The sequence below is a fragment of the Ictalurus furcatus genome, chromosome 7 (assembly GCF_023375685.1).
Source record: "Ictalurus furcatus strain D&B chromosome 7, Billie_1.0, whole genome shotgun sequence".
Lineage (NCBI taxonomy): Eukaryota > Metazoa > Chordata > Actinopteri > Siluriformes > Ictaluridae > Ictalurus > Ictalurus furcatus.
The window spans coordinates 28735684-28754766 of NC_071261.1; the positions used below are offsets into that span (position 1 = coordinate 28735684).

Genomic DNA, 19083 nt, shown 5'->3' on the forward strand with positions numbered 1-19083 from the left:
AGAGGTTATAATAATGTCCATCACTGGGTCGTCTATAGACGGTCTGGATTCCCAGATCCTACTGTGACACTCTGTAATCAGCACCTCTTTCTCACTGCCCTTATTTTGAGTTTTAACACTCCAGGAAATCTGTTCTGCTGCTACCTGGGTGTCAGGCCCATCCCAATAGTCTGAGTGTGGTGGTCATCTCTGAGCACCTTTCAGGACAGTCCTAAGGTGAGTCCTGTTCATGACCAGACTTAATTTTTCGCAGATATCCAGTTGTTATACACCATCCCTGGTGGTTAGGAGAGGTCAAATGGAATGCTAGTTACATATAGCTTGTAACTGTGGTTCTAATAACCCCATATAACCCCATATCACTGCCAGGATTCCACAACAGTCTGACACTCAATTTGTGGAAAGTAAAATTAGTAATAGCATTAGGGATAGGGTTCAAATGTATACTTTTTACATGATATCAAACAAAATCCAATAACACCGCCCTTGCGCATTTGAATTCACGCAAATTTCTTACGATAACAGGTTGGTACCATATCGGGTGGCTAGAGGGCAAAGCACGTGAGGCTAAGACTAGAGGAAAAGTGAGCTTTTACACGAGTTTTCAGATCTGGCAGAAGTAATGGATAATGGAAGAAGGCATGAGAGTCATTACAGGCGTTTGTGATCAAATTCATTTAAATTGTTAAAAAAATATAGATGCAGTAAAGTCAGTATAATACTCCTGGATATTACTACCAATTATTTACAATGCTGCCAAATCTACGAAATCAAGTTCTAATGATTAAATCTGTCTCCCCACTGAAATGTATCCCAAGTACGCCATGGTACAGATTGCTACATTTTCAGCACTCACCTGATTAGCTCATATGTTTCTCCCAGCAGTGGATTAAAGGGCTTTCCGGTCCTTTCCCACTGTGATGCTACAGCAGAGACGGCAAATGCAGCCACACACTGTTCAACACAAAGATACATGACTGCACCGATCTCGTTACACAACACACGTCAATATTGGTTCTGAATATTTTAACACTAGAATATTCTTCCTTTACACATTCACTGAAACGCAGCTTTACAGAATTGCAGACACACAGCTGTTGTTATAATACAGCATCATTGTGTGCCCTTCATAAAAATTTCAGTATGATGTTATATCACACCATCCATTGTGTGTTTTTGTTTTTTTTTATCCAATAGCCATCCAACCCAGCTCCTGGTCTGTTTATAATTACATTTAACAACAACAACAACGACAACAACAAAAACTACACCATAAAAACAATAACGTGATTACTTAAAATAGCAACTCATGTTTAAAAATCAGTTCATCCTTAGGCTTAGAATATGTTGAGGGTCCACGATATACTGTATGTCCCTGTGTAAGTTGCTAATATAGAAACAACAATGTATAACAACAAGCGCATTGATAGAAGCCCGTGATCTGCTTTGCAGCTGGAAACAGAAAACGAATCAAGACCTTCTGATGAATCGTAATTGAGAATTCGATTAATAATAACCCTTTGCTAAGAAGCAGCTCCTTTACTGTAGAAAGACGGCGTTACCTTCATCCTCTGGATGGAGTCTGTGGAGGCGTTGGCTTGGTGGATGAGATATGTGTGCTCCATATATTCAGTGAGACGCTGCAGGAAACTCAGAGGCTCGTTGAAGATGACTGGCATGGCGATTTTTGACAGTTCCTGAGTGAAAGTATTATACATATCAACAATTACTCATGGATTTTCAGATCTCAGACATCTGAGACACACTCACATGCAACAAAATGCTTTCGATTGACATGATCGGATTCAGCATTGGATCCAATCTGACGTGTTAATAAAGAATAACAAGTACGAACCAAATTGCGCAGCCTGTCGCCATAGAGAATGATACAGACAACAGACAGCCCACCAGATATGACTCATATCTTTATTTATAAATCAGACAAATTACAGGATTGTAATGCGAACTGCACCTAATTATCAAACCCCCACATTAACGACAGCTGTTTAATTATACCTCACTTCCCTTACAGCAGGTACAAGCTACCTGTTTAACCCACTGTCTAACATTTCATATTATATCTATATAACATACAGTTTTTCATATCTGTGCAGAAAACAAACAAACAAAAAAAAGAGTGCTTACTTCTAAAGTGCAAAATTGTTTTTGTTTTAAAAATCCAAAAGCCATTTTTACTTCAAAAAGTAAAAAAGTTTTGGGTCGAAGAAGAGACGCGCCTTGTCTTGTCATATAGGAACTGATAAAAGGTTATAATGAACTATGAACACATTCATATCGTCTTATAATGCAGTCATAAGGCTACAGTATGTGCCTCGATAATACTTATTTATGAAAATGCATTACACTTTATAAGCGATCTATATTATTATAAGTAGCGCTCATAACAACTTATACCAACTGGTGTTGCATGTCCTGTATTTGCATACTGAAATGTGATTGGCTCTTATATTTTATGATGCAATAACACTCCTGTTTCTTAAAAGAACACAAAAAGCACCCTTAAATCAATTACTCTTAAAGAATTTAAGCATAAAGGATTATATGGCTATATAGAAAACTATATAGCCAAAAGTATGTGGACAACTGACCATCACACTCATACTGTACGTGGTTCTTCCCCAAAACTGTCATCACAAAGCTGGAAGCACACAGTTGTGGAGAACGTCTTTGTATGCTGTAGAATTACAATTTCCCTTTACTGGAACTGAGAGGGCCAAATTTGCTCCAGCATGACAATGCCCTTGTGCTCAAAGCGAGCTCCATGAAGACGTGGTTTGTTAAGATTGGAGTGGAAGAACTCGAGTGTCCTGACTTCAACCCCTTACTGAACACCGACTGCACCCCAGACCTCCTCACCTAACATCAGTGCCTGATCTCACTAACGCTCTTGTGGCTGAATGAACACAAATCCCCACAGCCACGCCCCAAAATCTAGTCGAAAGCCTTCCCAGATGAGTTGAGGTTATTAGGGGGAATAAATCTGGAAAGCTAAAACAGTGGTAATATCATCCCTCATCTCTGCAACCAAAGGTTTCTGTGCTGCAACTAAAAGAAAGAATTTGTGCACCTCTTATCAAATAGCCCTGATTTGGCTCTCTATACTCTGTACTGAAGATGAGCTGAACTTTTGTACTGTTCCTTGACATGAATCAGAGCTGAGCTGAAGCCTACCTTTATTACAGCAGATCACTACTTACTCTCAGTGCTGGCTTTACCTCGGGAGATTACACACACACACACACACACACACACACGCACAATATAGGATTAGGCAGGTGTGGTTATCCTCTGAGGGCCTCTCTGCAGTTCTATTAATTACATTGGGGAATATTAGACTAGGACCTTTAGAGGCTCTTGTTGATTTTCAATCGTTAGTGTTAGTAGAATGCGGCTGTATGGATTATTGTAAACTTGTCAGGGTCGTGCAGTGTCACGCTGCACTAATCCTGTGTAAGCAAATGTATCTCAGATTCAATTTTTAATCAGTACGCAGCCTACAGGTAGATTGTGTCAGGACAGCATTGTAACAAAGCTATATAAATAATTCATTCAACAATTAAGTAATAAATAAACAATGTGCATGTAAGTAATCAAACAGGACAGGGTGTGGTGGTAACACTACCTCATATCACAACACACTGTCATTGAATGTTTTCCTATAACATCATAGCAGTGTTCTTATACCACAGCAACACTTTTTATCCGTTTATAGGTACATTTAATGTTGTGGAATGTCTATCATTTACGTTATAGCATATTCCCTTACCAGACTCTCTTTTTGAACCGAAGACTCCTTCCAAAATGAAAATACTAACTAAATAAGCATTTCCTCACAGAAAACGTCAACGTTTCAACAATTTCGCACGTTTTGTAATCTGCTTATTTGTGGTTCGGCTTACAGTGAGAATTATTGTCAGAGCTGCTGTTATAGAACATTAATCAACACGTTCTGACCAATCAGATTTGAGGAGTCAATAGGGCTCTGGTATACAGTATCTAGATACAGCAAATCAGGCAAGTGCTCTAATTTGTTCATTAATTCAGAAACATAATTTACCTCAAGGAAAAATGTATCTATCTATCTCTCTCTCTCTCTCTCTCTCTCTCTCTCTCTCTCTATATATATATATATATACACACATTGGGGAAAATCTTCATCATTACTTCTTTAAAAAGCAGCAATTAAATAAAAATGAATGAAAATAGAATAAAACAGATGTATTACACCAGGTTAAATACAGTGTAAATGTAAATATATGATATTATAATACGACAAAGAAAATTAATCAAACACAATAAAATGCATTTAATAAAATATGAATGAGTACAAATCAGGCTATGTCTAAATAAATAAATAGATAAATAAATAAATAACCACTTTTCACCCACTGACATTCAACATACTGTTTTGAAAATAATAAAGATTTAGTGTTTTTGTTTCATATGTTATGATGCCAATGGTGCCAAAACCATGTGATGCTTCCCATCACGTTATCTTAAGTTCCAATCAGTTCCAATTTTTTTATCACAGTGTAAGGCTTAAAAAATAAAATCTTTTTTGAACACCAGTGTGTTAATAATCTAGTACATTTTTACGACAGAGAGGCCGATATGAATTCCCGGGTCACATTATAAGGAGCAATGAAGCATGAAGAATATTAACACAGTGTTTGCGTATATAAATAAATGCCTAACCTATTGAAAATAACATTTTAGAACCGAAAAAGCATAGTCAGATTTGCTAAAACATTTGCAATGTTTATGAAACTTGTGATGTGATTAAAACGGCACTCACCATCCCAATACATTTCTTGAGGATGCTCCAGATGCTCACGTCATTTCTTGAGAACATTGGGGCAGGAAGAGCCGTTCTGGTTGAAGCATGAAAGGCAAAGTATACTTCATTATGATTTGAACAAACGCAAATCAAATGTTCTAAATATCACTCAGTGACAATTTTCCAAATTTAAACCTCTTTTGGTGTGGACTTGGTATGGATGGAATCCAAAAACACAACATACAGTCAGGCTAATCTCAGATTTAATGATCTGGTTTTGAGGGTAAACAAAACAATGACTGAAACTAGAAGTTTGCTCATAGACTACTTGAATAACCCTAAGCAATGATACAGTATGAAACCTTTTATATATAAGACAAGACAAGACAAGATCAACTTGTCTTGTCTTATATATATGATTTACAAGACAAGATCAACTTATTGATCCCTAAGGTACTTGCACCAGTTCCTCAAGGCAATACAAAACAGTGACAAAAACAATAAAATTTTTTATTTATTTATTTATTTATTTATTTATTTTAAAAACTATGCAAAAAACCACGACTTAAATGAAGTAAACTTAACAGTGCAAGTAAAGATTTATATTGCGCTACTTTACATAGAATTGGGGGGAAATCTCCTCAAGCACCACCCGTGTGTAGCATCCACCTGGATGATGTGACGGCAGCCATAGTGCTCTAGAACGCCCACCACACCCCAGATATTAGTGGAGAGGAGAGTGATGTAGCCAATTCAGAGATGGTGATTATTAGGGGGCCAGGATAGACAAGGCACGGGGACACTGTGGTTATACCCCTACTATTTTACCATAAGTGTCTTGGGAATTTTAATGACCACAGAGAGTCAGAACCTCAGTTTAATGTCTCAGTTATCTCATCCAAATGACTGTACTGTTTTTACAGTATAGTGGCCCTGTCACTATACTGGGGTATTAGAACCCACACAGACCACAGGGTGAGCGCCCCCTGCTGGCCTCACTAATAACCCTTCCAGCAGGGACCTTAGTTTTCTCCAGGAGGTCTCCCATCCAGGTACTGGCCAGGCTCAACCCTGCTTAGCTTCACTGCGACACCTTGCGAGAGCTGCAGGGAGATATGGCTCTGACACAGTAAAGTGTAAGTACTATGTAAAATAGAGATGTAAGTGTAAAAATGTAAGTGTACATAAAATGAAAATTGAAATATTCTTTAAAAACAACAACAACAACAAAAAAAAATTACTGACTTAATAGTGAGCATTTAAATTTAAGAAACCCCCTCTTTGTAAAGGACAGGAGGCTCCCATTGACTTTTTCTGGCAAAAATGATCCAATCTTATAAAAAAAAAAACATTATTGACACACCGCTGAAGTAAGAAGATTTATGTCAAAAACTAACATTAGACGAAGTTAAAAAAAAAAAAAAGCTTCAGTATTGAATCAGCTTTGAATTTATGGCGTAATATTTTAAAATATTAGAATAATTAGAGTATTAGAAGTATTAAAATAAGACGCATGGGGGTGTGCAGTTATAGGAAGATAATCCACGAACCAAGTTAGTTTCTGTCATCACTTACATTATAGTAGCTATAAACTAAGACAAAACTAAATGCAGCTTGTCATGTTACTGAGAAACCGCAAATCCTTTCCTGTGTCAGAAAACATCAAGTTACACCTTTGCTAATAAGATAATAAGATAATATTTAAAATAAGGGGAAAATGTTAAAGCTTCAATAATAAACTGAAAAAACTGCATCATTAGACAAAGTCTAACAGGAGGTTTAGGATATAAATACAGAGCTTGGTGAAGTTACAGTCCAGTCTGGTCACTTTCTCAGTGCTGTCATGCGGAGATGCTATTTAGAGCTCGGATATGCTGAAGTATGAAAACCGTCCTCGCTTTAGTTCAGTTTCACAGCAGGTTCGAATTCTCACCTGCCGGGTGCTGAAAAGTTCCGAGTAAACAATGATGCTTATTTGGAGAATGTTTCGGAGAGTTACCTTGAATTTCTAAGGTGGGGAATGAGAGAAAGAGATTTGTTTGCCATGGGCCAAAAATGAGCACCAGCCCACCTTCCACATACAGGGGGACAAAAAACCCCAACTTTATAGTGCTGCCCAGCTAAAAAAAAGAAAAAAAAAAAAAAAAAGAAAAAAATAATTTAAAAAATGTGTATTGTGTGGCCCATATTTGTATCGCATGTAGAATTTGCCATGCAAAATGTAAATTCTGCATAAATAACATTGTCATCTTGCAGAAGTTTAACTAGGAAAAAAGTCACGGCGTGCCGCCAACGTGAAAAGACAAATAAATAAGAAAAAAAATAAATAAATAACAAAAATGTGAAAAAATGAATTGGGTGGTATGAAGGACCACAATAGAAATAAGTACTGTAGAATTATTTTTTTATACTATAGAATTATAATTTCATAATTCAAAAAGAAAATAATAATAGGGTTAAGGTTTTATATATATATATATATATATATATATATATATATATATATATAAAAGATGGCGGATAAGTTAGGTATGATCCAGCTGATTAGAAAAATATTTGTTACAATAAAATAAAATTAAATTATGGAGGGCTGTTAGCCGCTGTGCTATTGTTACACCCTGACATATTTGTACTAGCATTGTGATATGGGTTAGGTTTAGGTCATGGACCTAACCCTAATGGACACCACAATACAAAGCACTTCTGTCAATTGTTCTGCATAACGGAGTCTGCTAAATGTTGCAGATGTAAAAGTAAATGGTAATTTAGTATACACACCACCGAAAATCGCACACACTCACACACTTAGCTACCCTACACTACTGCATTGTTGTGTTGGTTTCGAGAATGCAGAATCGTTAATATTTTAACGAGTGGATTTATTTAGCTGTTGACAGCTGCACATGCATTTTAAGCTTTTTTTGATGTTATCGATTTATACTATACTATACTATAATATACATTTTGGCACAGGGGAATGTTAGAGCCAATGAGATCCACCGAAATTCTGACTGCACACACTTAGAGTTGCCGATCTGATTAGTAACTTCGAACCTTCAATAGCTCTGAGGGTAAATCCAGAGTAAGTCCAGTGACGGGTTAACAGAAGGCCCGTATCAGGAAGCGGATCTTGTGCCTTGGAAACAGTTACCTGACACCGAGGCTAACGATCAGCTTGCTGCCGATCCATCCTCATGCAAAAACCATGAGGGTTTGCCAGGACCGTGTGCGTGTGCAGCGAATGTGTGTGTATTTGTTTGTGAGTGGATGTGAAGAAAACATATAGTAGAGAATGCATAGCGAATGACGGTTTCAAACTGGTATTTTATTTTCTGACTATTGTCATCACGACAAATTAGTCAATTTGTAGTGATTTTAAGAAAAAATCTGCAAACAATACTACAAACCAAATGCTCTAGGCTTCTATTGGACGAGCAAGTGTGATCCTTATACACACGTCACACACAAGCAAACCTTACTCCTTTTCATTCCTGTGAGCTTTGGAGACTCACCTGTGTTTCTTCACACCATTATAGTGGGTCTTGTCTCCATGGTTCTCCTCCCCAGACATGTTGGCAGGAGTGTGAGCTTCTGTTGCACGTAGATGAGCCGCTCAGCGACGTCGGCTAAATCGGAGGACACTAACACGACGTCCTCTCACACGGCTGTCCCACTCTGACTCTGCCGAATGGACAGAACACATAGACAGACAGAGAGACGTACAGCTGTGTCAGTAACGTAGTTACTGCACACCGGGTCACACATAACCCTCCCTTCCTTTGGCCCCTCCTTTGCTCGCTCCCTGTATCCCTTATTCCCTCCCTCCGTCTATGCTTCTGGCGCACCTGAGAAACCCCACCTGAGGGATCCGGTTCCAACAGATATGGCAGAGAGGCAGCTGGCCTCGTTCTTGCGTGTGCAGGAAATCAAATAAATCAATCCGCAAAACTATCTTACCTGATAACGTTACATAAGCACTTGTCAGTTTAGATTCATAGAAATTTTCAGCGGATCACAGAATGCAGTTTGAATGATGCTTATTACTGTATATACTCGTTATAATCATGTCTATGCTGCTCAATTACATTTGCAGTTAGATTTCTTTTTTACCTTTTTTCTTTTTTTACCGTTTCAGTACCGATTTATTTTATGAACATCTTGAACATCTGTTCAAATATCAAAGCTCATTAGTCAAATGTGTACAATAATAATCTGAGTACAGAATATTGGACGCATAGAGCTTAGCAACGCTAAGATATGACAGAATGACAGAACTCCACGTTGACGTTATTTACTGTGTTTGAGTTGTTGAGGTTTGGATAAAACCCATTCAATTTGATTGACCGGTCAAACAGGGTATATAACAACTAGATCCATCCATCCATCCATCCATTTTCTGTATTATCTGATTATCCTATGCAGGGTTGTAGGGAGCTTGTGGGACTTGGGCCACAAGGTGGGGGACACCCTGGATGGGGTGCCATCCCATTGCAGGGCACAATAGCACACACACTCACACACCCATTCACACACTACAGGCAATTTAGACATGCTAATCAGCCTACAACGCATGTGTTTGAACTGGGGGAGGAAACCGGAGTACCCAGAGGAAACCCCCGAGGTACGGGGAGAACATGCAAACTCCACGCACACAGGGCGGAGGTGGGAGTCGAACCCCCACGCACTAAGCCACTGTGCCCCCCATAACAACTATTAAATAACTTTAAATGATTCCCAACCCTGTAATAAAACAGGAAAACTAAGGAATCCATTGGCTATGCTTCAAGGACCCCACTTTGCGAGCTGCTGCACTGAAGGGTTTTTAAGGGTGTTTGTCCCTCTAAGGTGAACTCCCAACAATTCTACAAACATTTCACTTGTTTCTTTCCAAAGAACCTTCACCATCGTGGTTGATGTTGGTACCCGATCTAGCAGAACACTGAAAAGAAGAATTAAACTTGCCTAGTTGCATAAGGATAGTAATTCATTCTTTCACTCTCACCATTAAAACAGTGATTATCATTTCCAGTGTCTCTTAAGTCTTCAAAATGGATCTTTTCTAAGGTTAGTATGGTGGGATAAACTTTTCACACTGAGCCTGAGGCCATGTCCATCGAGCGCTCTGTAAGTGTGGTTGTTTTTAGAGCCGGGTTCACTTGCGCTCCCAGCACATTTGCATCGCACAAGACCACGTCTCATGACCGTCTGAAGGGATACAAATCTTTTCTAGTGAAATGCCCGTATAATGTGCAGATGCCACACACCTATCAATTTAAAGCATTGTTTAAATGTTGGTAGTGTCTTTGTGCACGTTTCCGGACACAAGCTTCTTGACTTCTTATTGACTCTGCCTTCCTTTTACTGGTTTTCAACGAGAAAACACAATGAGCTTATCAGAGAATGATATACAACATGAGCTTAAAAAAGGTTCACGGTATCTTTAAAAGTTATTACAGAGTCCTGTTTAAAGCATTTAGCAACAAGTAAACAAAATAATCATGCGTGTTTGCTGTTTGCTACAGGAAAATGTCGGTCAAAAAGCCCTTTTTCTGTTAAAATAAGTAGTTCTTGGTCACTTTTATTTACAAAATGTTCCAGATTGTATAGAAATTGTTAGAGGTCTGGATGTCTGGTTTGAAGACTAGAACCCAGTCTTAGCCTCAGATGTTCTAACCATGGCTTACATTTCTGATACATTTTGTACACTTGTCTGGCTACAAGCTTCAGAATCATTCAGGTTATAGTCTGATTGACTTTCTACATGTCCGTGTGTTTGATTTCTTTTAACAGAAAAGCACAATGAGCTTATCAGAGCAAGATATCAAATCACTGGACTGAATTTTTTCAGAATCATATTTTTGTTACAGATTTTTTAAAGATATAATCAAGTTATCTTAAAATCTAACTGGGATTCCATGTGAATTTGCAGTCTAAATGTATATACTGTGTATGCTGCTAAATGGATGTCTATGTCTAAATGTATACCTATGTGTATACTGCTTGAAGGCAGAAAGAAATTCTATAAAATCAGATGAGGGATGTTTTCCAGTTTGGTTGAATTTATTGAAGATGATGGGTGCGTTCATTCTGTTACATATAAATGTGTACATCATGTATCGGTACTTTATTATGCTCTTCCATAAAAGTCACGACTGGTTGCAAGACAGATATTTTTGTATGAATTTATTCAGATATGGAAAAAAAAAAATAAAAATCCTTTCAGTTGAAACATTTAATGAATGCTATAGGCATCGATGCATTAATTCTGCATTAATTCATTTTATTGGTATGTGAACAAATGACATCTTACAATTAAGCTTTCTTTCGCTTGTGAAATAAATGCTACCAATTTTTAAACATCAACTCAAAACATAAAGAGAAAAAAAAACAAAAAACAACAACAGCAGAGAAAATATTTTGTCAGAATAAAATACAGAAATTATTAAGAGAACTAAATCAAATCTGCTGTCTTTTCAGGACAGGAAGTGTGGAATCCTCAGGACTGGAGATCACTCACCAGAGAGAGCGTCGTAAAATTCATCCTCGGTGAGCGTACTCGGAGTCGGCGACTTTCTGCCGGTAGAAAGGTTAAGCTTGAGCTGGTGATGCTCCGTCGCCAACTTCTGCAGAGCCTCAGACAGGATCTTGTTCTTTTCTACTTCCTGTTCTAACTTCACACTCCACACCTAAACGATCGACAGAAATGAGCTGGAATTATATCTACAAACCATAACAAGCTATAAATAACCAGTCAGAGGCAGAAATGGCACGAAGCCAGCAACACTGCAGCATCTTACCAGCAGGATACATCAGTGTGAGAGTGATTTAATTAAAGATCAGGTATTTAGCCTCTGGCACATGGAACTGAGGGATTTGATATGATTATGTACTACTAGCAATTCAATGAGACAGGAAAACATCTAGACAGCAGACGTTCTGCATATGTTCATGCATAATTTACTGCTTGGTGCAAGCCAAAGCATCTAAAAATAGAGATACACTCACCACTTTAATAGGAACATCTGTACCCATGCAGATTTCATGCAATTATCCAATGAGTCAATCGCGCAGCAGTGTAGATACCATTCAAGAGCTTCAGTTAATGTTCACATTAAACATCAGGAAAATGTGATCAGTGAATTTGTTGGCGTCAGATGTGCTACTTGGAGTATTTCAGGAACTGCTAATCTCCTGAGATTCACAGGAAAAAGGCTATAGAGTTAAGCAATTGTGCAAACAACAAAAAACATCCAGTGAAAAAAAACATTCAATTGTGTTAGCAGAAACACCTCGTCGGTGAGACTGGTTTAAACTGACAGAAAGCCTACGGTAATTGAAATAACCACTCTTTATAACCGTGGTGAGAAGAAAAGCATATCAGAATAATTAATGATTACACAAATGAGCAGGGATACCTGTGTTCCTAATAAAGTGGCCAGGAGAGAATATCTGCACAAATAATACTATGTTTGAAGAATGTCAAACTGAAAATGGTGAACATACCAAAAAAGGGACTTGTTTATTCATCAGACTACCAATTAATACCTCTAATTTCTAGATGTACACGAATGCTTTATGTCATTTCATTTTCCCTTTTTTTTTTCAAATAAAATTTTTTTTGAACATTACATTTTCTTTTTTTTTCAAGGGGATGCAGCCAATAAACTTTGTATGGAGAAGCATTTACATTATTTATTATTTTATTCCGAGCCTGAACATGACATAAATAAGTAAAAGTAAAATACATTTGTTATTATTATTATTATTATTATTATTATTATTATTATTATATATTCTAGTTAGCGGAGCAAAATAACTTTAATTTAAAGTTTTTCACAAGTAAAATTTATGCACTTAGATCTAGCATTTCACCCTCTGATCTTGATCAACATCATTTTAAAGACTACAGTATATTACAGGGACTACAGCCCACCCTCATTAGTAGCTCACTTATGTGAGTTTGAACCTGTATCACTCTCTTGCTTAATGGATTTAGTCCAGCAAATGAAGCCTGCACTTAAATAGGTTTACACGGACAACAATAATCCGATATTAATCTGATTAAGACGATACTCTGATTAAGAAACTAGCATGTAGACAGTGATTATTGATGACCTTAATCCGGGTAAAATCATACTCGAAGTAAACACAAATGGAATTAAGACGTGTGGAGTATTCCTGTTTTAGTCGCATTATCGATGTGCGTTACAGACATGTACACACCTTAATCACACTATTAACGTCGTGTGGGAGTTCTCACCGCATTTTGCGACAGGACACGTACACACACGGCAGCGCTCAACCGTTTGACGGCAAACAAGAGAGCACGGCTGCGTCCCAAACCGCATACTTACCTACCTACTACATAGTATGTGAAATAAGTAATAATTAACCGCACTTGAAGCGTTTGTAAAATTTAAAATAAAAACACCTAAAACTGTAAACAGTACCATAACGAAGACGAACTGTATGTCGATACGTGAAATTCTGGAGGGACGTCGGACGGCGTGGCGCGGGGACGTAATGATGTGTGCCGTTAATCTATGTTCTATAGCATGTAACATGGGAACATGAAAGGAATCGTCTAAACACGACTCATGTAAACACCTTAATCAGAATATTGTCTTATTCAGAATAAGGTCAATAATTAGATTACAGCTCTCCATGTAAACCTAGTCATTGTTCTTTAGATATTGTCCAAGTTATGGATGCGGTTGGTTTAAGTCTACTGTCGATAGTGAACTGCAGTTTGTTAAGTGGTACTGGGCTATCCTGCTTTAAACATGCCGTGGTGCAAACTCTTTTTAAAAAAGCCCAACCTGGATCCGACAGTATTAAGTAATCATCGACCAATTTATAAACTCTCCTTTTTATCGAAAAATCCTAGAGCAGGTTGTTTATCGTCAGCTCTTTTCTTTTTAACAAAATGGTATTTTGGATTAATTGCAGTCTGGATTTAGGGCACAACACAGCACAGAGTCGGCCCTCCTTAAAGTGTCTAACGAGCTGGTGCTAGCTGTTGATTCAGGAAATTGTGCAATTTAGGTCCTGCTTGATCTAAGTGCCGCCTTTCACACTATTGATCATGAAATTTCGTTAGAGTGTTTAAGACAGTGAGCAGGAATTCAAGGGAATGCCCTTGAATGGTTTTCCTCTTATCTCAAAGGGAGAACATTCTCTGTAGAATTGGGTAATGTTTCTTCCTCCTCTGCACCTATTACCAGTGGAGTTCAACAAGGCTCGATACTGGGCCCAGTTTACCTTTCTTTATATATGCTTCCTTTGGCCCACATTTGTCAAAAACACAACATATCTTACCATTGTTATGCTGATGATACTCAGCTTTATCTCCCTTTAAAGCCAGGGGACAATTCTGTTTTACTGTTTTATTCTGTTTCATCACTTTTTTTTTTTTTTTTTTACCATTTTAATGATATTAAAAAATGGATGGAAACAAATTTTCTTCACCTTAACGATTCTAAAGCTGAAGTGATAGTGTTCGGCCCCCCTAGTACTACTAAATCTATAATTAATCAACTAGGCCCTTTCGCATCTAAATTACACAATCAAGCAAGGAATCTTGGTGTAATTTTTGATTCCAACTTAAAGTTTGTTTCTGTGGTAAGAAGAGGCTTTTCCGACTAAGGAAATTGAAATTGAAACCCTTTTTTGTCTTTTAAGGATCTGGAAGTTGTTATACATGCTTTTATTTCTTTCAGATTGGATTATTGTAATTCATTGTATTATTGTATTTCCCATGCCTCATTATGATGTCTCCTGTACAGCTAGGATTTGGACTGGGACTAGGAAACGTGCTAGTATATCACTTGTGTTGGCATCTCTGTACTGGCTCCCAGTTAAATTCAGAATTCAATATAGATTTTACTATTGGTTATTAAGGGTCTAAATGGCTTGGCACCTCCCTACATTGCGGAACTCCATCAAAAATATACGACTTCTAGACCTTTAAGGTCGCTGCAGAGTTTCCATTTAAGTACTCCTCGATCTTGATTAATATCAAAAGGAGATAGGGCCTTCTCTGTTGCGGCCCCATGTCTCTGGAGTGGTTTGCCGTTTCATATTAGAGCCTGTACCAACCTTGATACTTTTAAATCTTATTTGAAGACATACCTCTTCTCTTTTACTTTTGAGTGCGTCTAATTCTGTTATTAATTTCGTATTGTTAGGTCCTTGGCTTTTAAAGCACTTTGGTCAACATGTGTTGTTTTTAAATATGCTATCCAAATAAATGTTGTTATTCTTGTTGGTGTTATGTTTTTTTTTTTTTTTATAGTTCTCAAAACGGGAAAAAAACAACAGTGGTTATCCAAAAGTCAATGTGTGAAGTCTAAAGTACACTTGAGCCCACACAAATAAAGTATTTACCAGCCATCTGTAATGGTCTATTTACAGCCCTTTATAAAGCACTATGAGATCATCGAGATGGCAAGATATGAATATTAAAGATCTCAGAATATTATTCACATGCAAAAGTCTAAAAGTTGAAGTCATAATTGTCAGCCTTTGACGCACAGCTGACTAACACGGGGCAATGACTTCAGCATATCATTTACAAGTGTGTCCTATATCAGTCAATCAGTCAGCCATTCATTCAGCTATGCGCCTGACATGTGAAACCGAAAAAAGCCACGTGTTTGGTGCATCAAAGTGCTGCCTTATGGATTTAGACGTTTGAGAGATACAACTTTCCAAATCGTTCCTTTAAGCAATCATTTATATCGTGATAAGGAGTCACTGATTGTCCGTACTGAAGTCCCTCCATCGTGAATGACAACCACCGGCTTTTGTTCCCGTCCCTGAGCTGCTCCTGTTTCCAGCACAGACAACTGAACACCCCGTTTTCAAGAGCCACACAGACATCGGTCACGTTACACACCTGAGCAACCTGAACCGAGCCTTTCACAACGCCTTTCTATCACCATTCACAAGACTCTCGTCGATGCTGCACGCACTTGCAATAAGCCACAAAGACAGCCATGAGACTCTGAACATCATCTAATGGCCTAATGGAACTGCTGTCAGCAATGTTATTAAACAAGACATAGTTTGTTGTCTTTGATAGATATAATTAACATGGAAGATTAACTTCTTCTAAGTCTCACGTTTGAACTTAAACCTCAAAGGCTGTTTAAGTACTTGTTTTCCGTGTTGTACTACATATCACTACATTCCCTGCTGAAACAAAACAAAACAATAGAAACCATAACAGAAATTCTAATGGTTTCCACTACAAACACCATTACAAACCATCAGCTGTTAACTATTATTACCATTACCAAATGGTTTCCATTATGTAGTAGGGCGTATTAAGGCCATAGATCCTTAATGGTATCCACTAGACATATCATGCCACCAATAGAAGGCAACAAATTACCAGTAGAGGCCTACATGGACCATTACAGTTTCCATTATAACCATTAACACCATTGCAAATTCTATAAGGGTTTCTATTGTTTTTTTTTTTTGTTTTGTTTTGTTTTTTATTGTTTCAGCAGGTTTGCCTAACTTAGCTTCTCAAAAAGAATTTTACTTAGCCTATTTAAAGTATGATCTAACTTAGTTCAATTCAAATTCAAAAATGTATCTCAAGAAGCTCTGTAGTTTCAGAACTATATGGAGAATATCAACATTGCACCATGTGATCCACCACACATATTAGACCAAATACCCTAAACGTAAATGTACTGAACCCCTATAACCAAAAAAGAATAATATGAAATGAAGTGCAGTATTTTATCATTTGAAACCACACATATTTCTAAACATACAGAAACATAAGATGCTAGCTAGTTCTGAAGGATGATAGCACATGCTAGCTGTAGAGATCTTTTAGAAACCATACAGGTAGTCAGTAACATACGATGTTAGCTAGTTCTGGATGATGATAGCACATGCTAGCTGTATAGATCTTTTAGAAACCACACGGGTAGTCAGTAACATAACATGCTAGCTAGTTCTGGATGATGGTAGCACATGCTAGCTGTATAGATCTTTTAGAAACCACACGGGTAATCAGTAACAAAAGATGCTAGCTAGTTCTGGATGATGATAGCACATGCTAGCTGTAGAAATCTTTTAGAAACCATACAGGTAGTCAGTAACATAAGATGCTAGCTATTTCTGGATGATGATAGCACATGCTAGCTGTAGAGATCTTTGAGAAACCACATGGGTAGTCAGTCACATAAGATGTTAGCTAGTTCCGGATGATGATAGCACATGCTAGCTGTAGAGATCTTTGAGAAACCACATGGGTAGTCAGTCACATAAGATGTTAGCTAGTTCTGGATGATGATAGCACATGCTAGCTGTAGAGATCTTTGAGAAACCACATGGGTAGTCAGTCACATAAGATGTTAGCTAGTTCCGGATGATGATAGCACATGCTAGCTGTAGAGATCTTTGAGAAACCACATGGGTAGTCAGTCACATAAGATGTTAGCTAGTTCTGGATGATGATAGCACATGCTAGCTGTAGAGATCTTTGAGAAACCACACGGGTAGTCTGCACTAAATTTTGATTGATACTTTCTCTTCAGATTATAAGCTATTACTGTTCCACAAATGTTAATCAGCTGTTCTATTTCTCCTCTGTGCGCTAGCAAGTGCTCAACATAACAAGAAAATCAATGCTAATTAGCATCCAGCTTACTACCTAGCAAAATGTATGATAAATAATCATGTGGATGTATTAAGCAATCAGTAACAAACCTTTATTTATTTATTTATTTTTTTACATAATGTTGAATATAAATGACTCAGTCAACACTTTGGCATGCCGATCAGGCAATCAGACATTTGAAAGCTGCTGCGCTGTTCATGGAGTGTTCACACATGGCAGGAAGTGCCTTGAATAAGTCTTTTGTGCTGTAGAGAATGTCAGGTCTGCTGAGAGTGCCTCCTCTAAAATCCACTAGAATCACATCAGAGCCAATTCATGTGAAGACGAGAAAAAAAATATCATTCATTCATGTTCAGAAATCTTAGGATCATGGTACACCTGGTTGAAAAAAGACATTTTAATTAAAAAAAAAAAAAAAAAAAAAAAAAAGGGTGTTAGTGTTCATGTATATGCACAAACGTATTCATAAAGGAGCATTTACACAAGAAATTTGGTATCCATGAAAATCCAGTTAGTTCGGGATAATGTTTGTATCCGATTAGAGCTCCTGAGTCTGTGTAAATTTCAATATAAACAGTTCAGTTGTTGTGCCTCCTCTCCAGATTGATGGTAAAGATCAATGCCACTTTGTAACCGTCAGATCGCATCGTTAAATCAACACCTGACGGAAATGACGCAGACCGAAGCGTCTTATGTTTTTGCTCATGCGCAGACGTTTTCAGACGTTTCAGTGTGGGCAAGCAATTTTGGGAAGACATTTGAAAATCCAGATTAATGTGGACGTAGCCTGACTAAGCCTATCGACCCTCCTAACAGAAACTGAAGGATAGCCTGAGAATCCGAGCTTATAGAAGTTACTCAAGATGTACAAGTCTTCCTTTAGGGTCTATATGCTAACGTGAATCCCCAAATTTAAACTGATGCACAAACTATTATCCTATGGAAAGGGGCAAAACAAATCTAACTGGTATACACGGAAGATAAGCGGTCGGACAGTACAGGACAGAATAATGAGGAAATTAACGACCATTTACAAATCTGTCTAAATTGAAGCTATGTGCAAAATGTGCTGGAACACTCTGCTGGACCGACTACAGATAAATAAGCAGAGTCACCTTGAGAGAAGCAACGGCTGGGACGAAGCGATGTAAATCTGCCCGTGAGATAGCAAGCAGCTCTATAAACCCGATGTGGGAGAGGTGGAGGAAAAGTCACCCATTTGCAGACTCTCTCATCCTAACACCCTTGAATTTTTATTTTTTTTTTCCAGCTCAATTATAAATGATTTGTGCATTATCACTCACATGAAACAGGGCGAGATAAAAAAAAAAGAAAAGAATTTTGAATAGATTCCACAGCACTGAGGTTGGAAAACAATACATTACAAATTTATTCTTGATGCTATATTTATGATGACTTTTCATGACACAGTGTAATGATTCTGTAAAAAGCTGGATCTCCCTCTGCCTCTCTCTCTCTCTCACACGCACACACAGACACACAGACACACAAATGGCATGAATGAAAGCCAGACAATCCAGTCTGCCATGTTTCAATCTCCAGAGCCTGGCCAAGCCAGCTGCATTGCGTAATAGACCCGAGCCACAGATCTCTGAGCAGCACTGCTTCCTCTCGCCTCTCG

At 37.9% G+C, this 19083-nt stretch overlaps 1 protein-coding gene across 1 annotated transcript in view; it reads right to left on the reverse strand.

Moving 5' to 3' along the window:
- Nucleotides 1-19083, reverse strand: part of LOC128610731 (oxysterol-binding protein-related protein 1) — a 48263-nt gene that overhangs the window by 11480 nt on the left and 17700 nt on the right. The window contains exons 14-18 of the mRNA XM_053630148.1: nt 11316-11484; nt 8311-8410; nt 4817-4892; nt 1563-1697; nt 857-954 (exon numbers count right to left, since the gene is read on the reverse strand). Of these exons, the coding sequence (XP_053486123.1) occupies nt 857-954; nt 1563-1697; nt 4817-4892; nt 8311-8410; nt 11316-11484 (578 nt within the window). The remainder of the gene's footprint in view (nt 1-856; nt 955-1562; nt 1698-4816; nt 4893-8310; nt 8411-11315; nt 11485-19083) is intronic.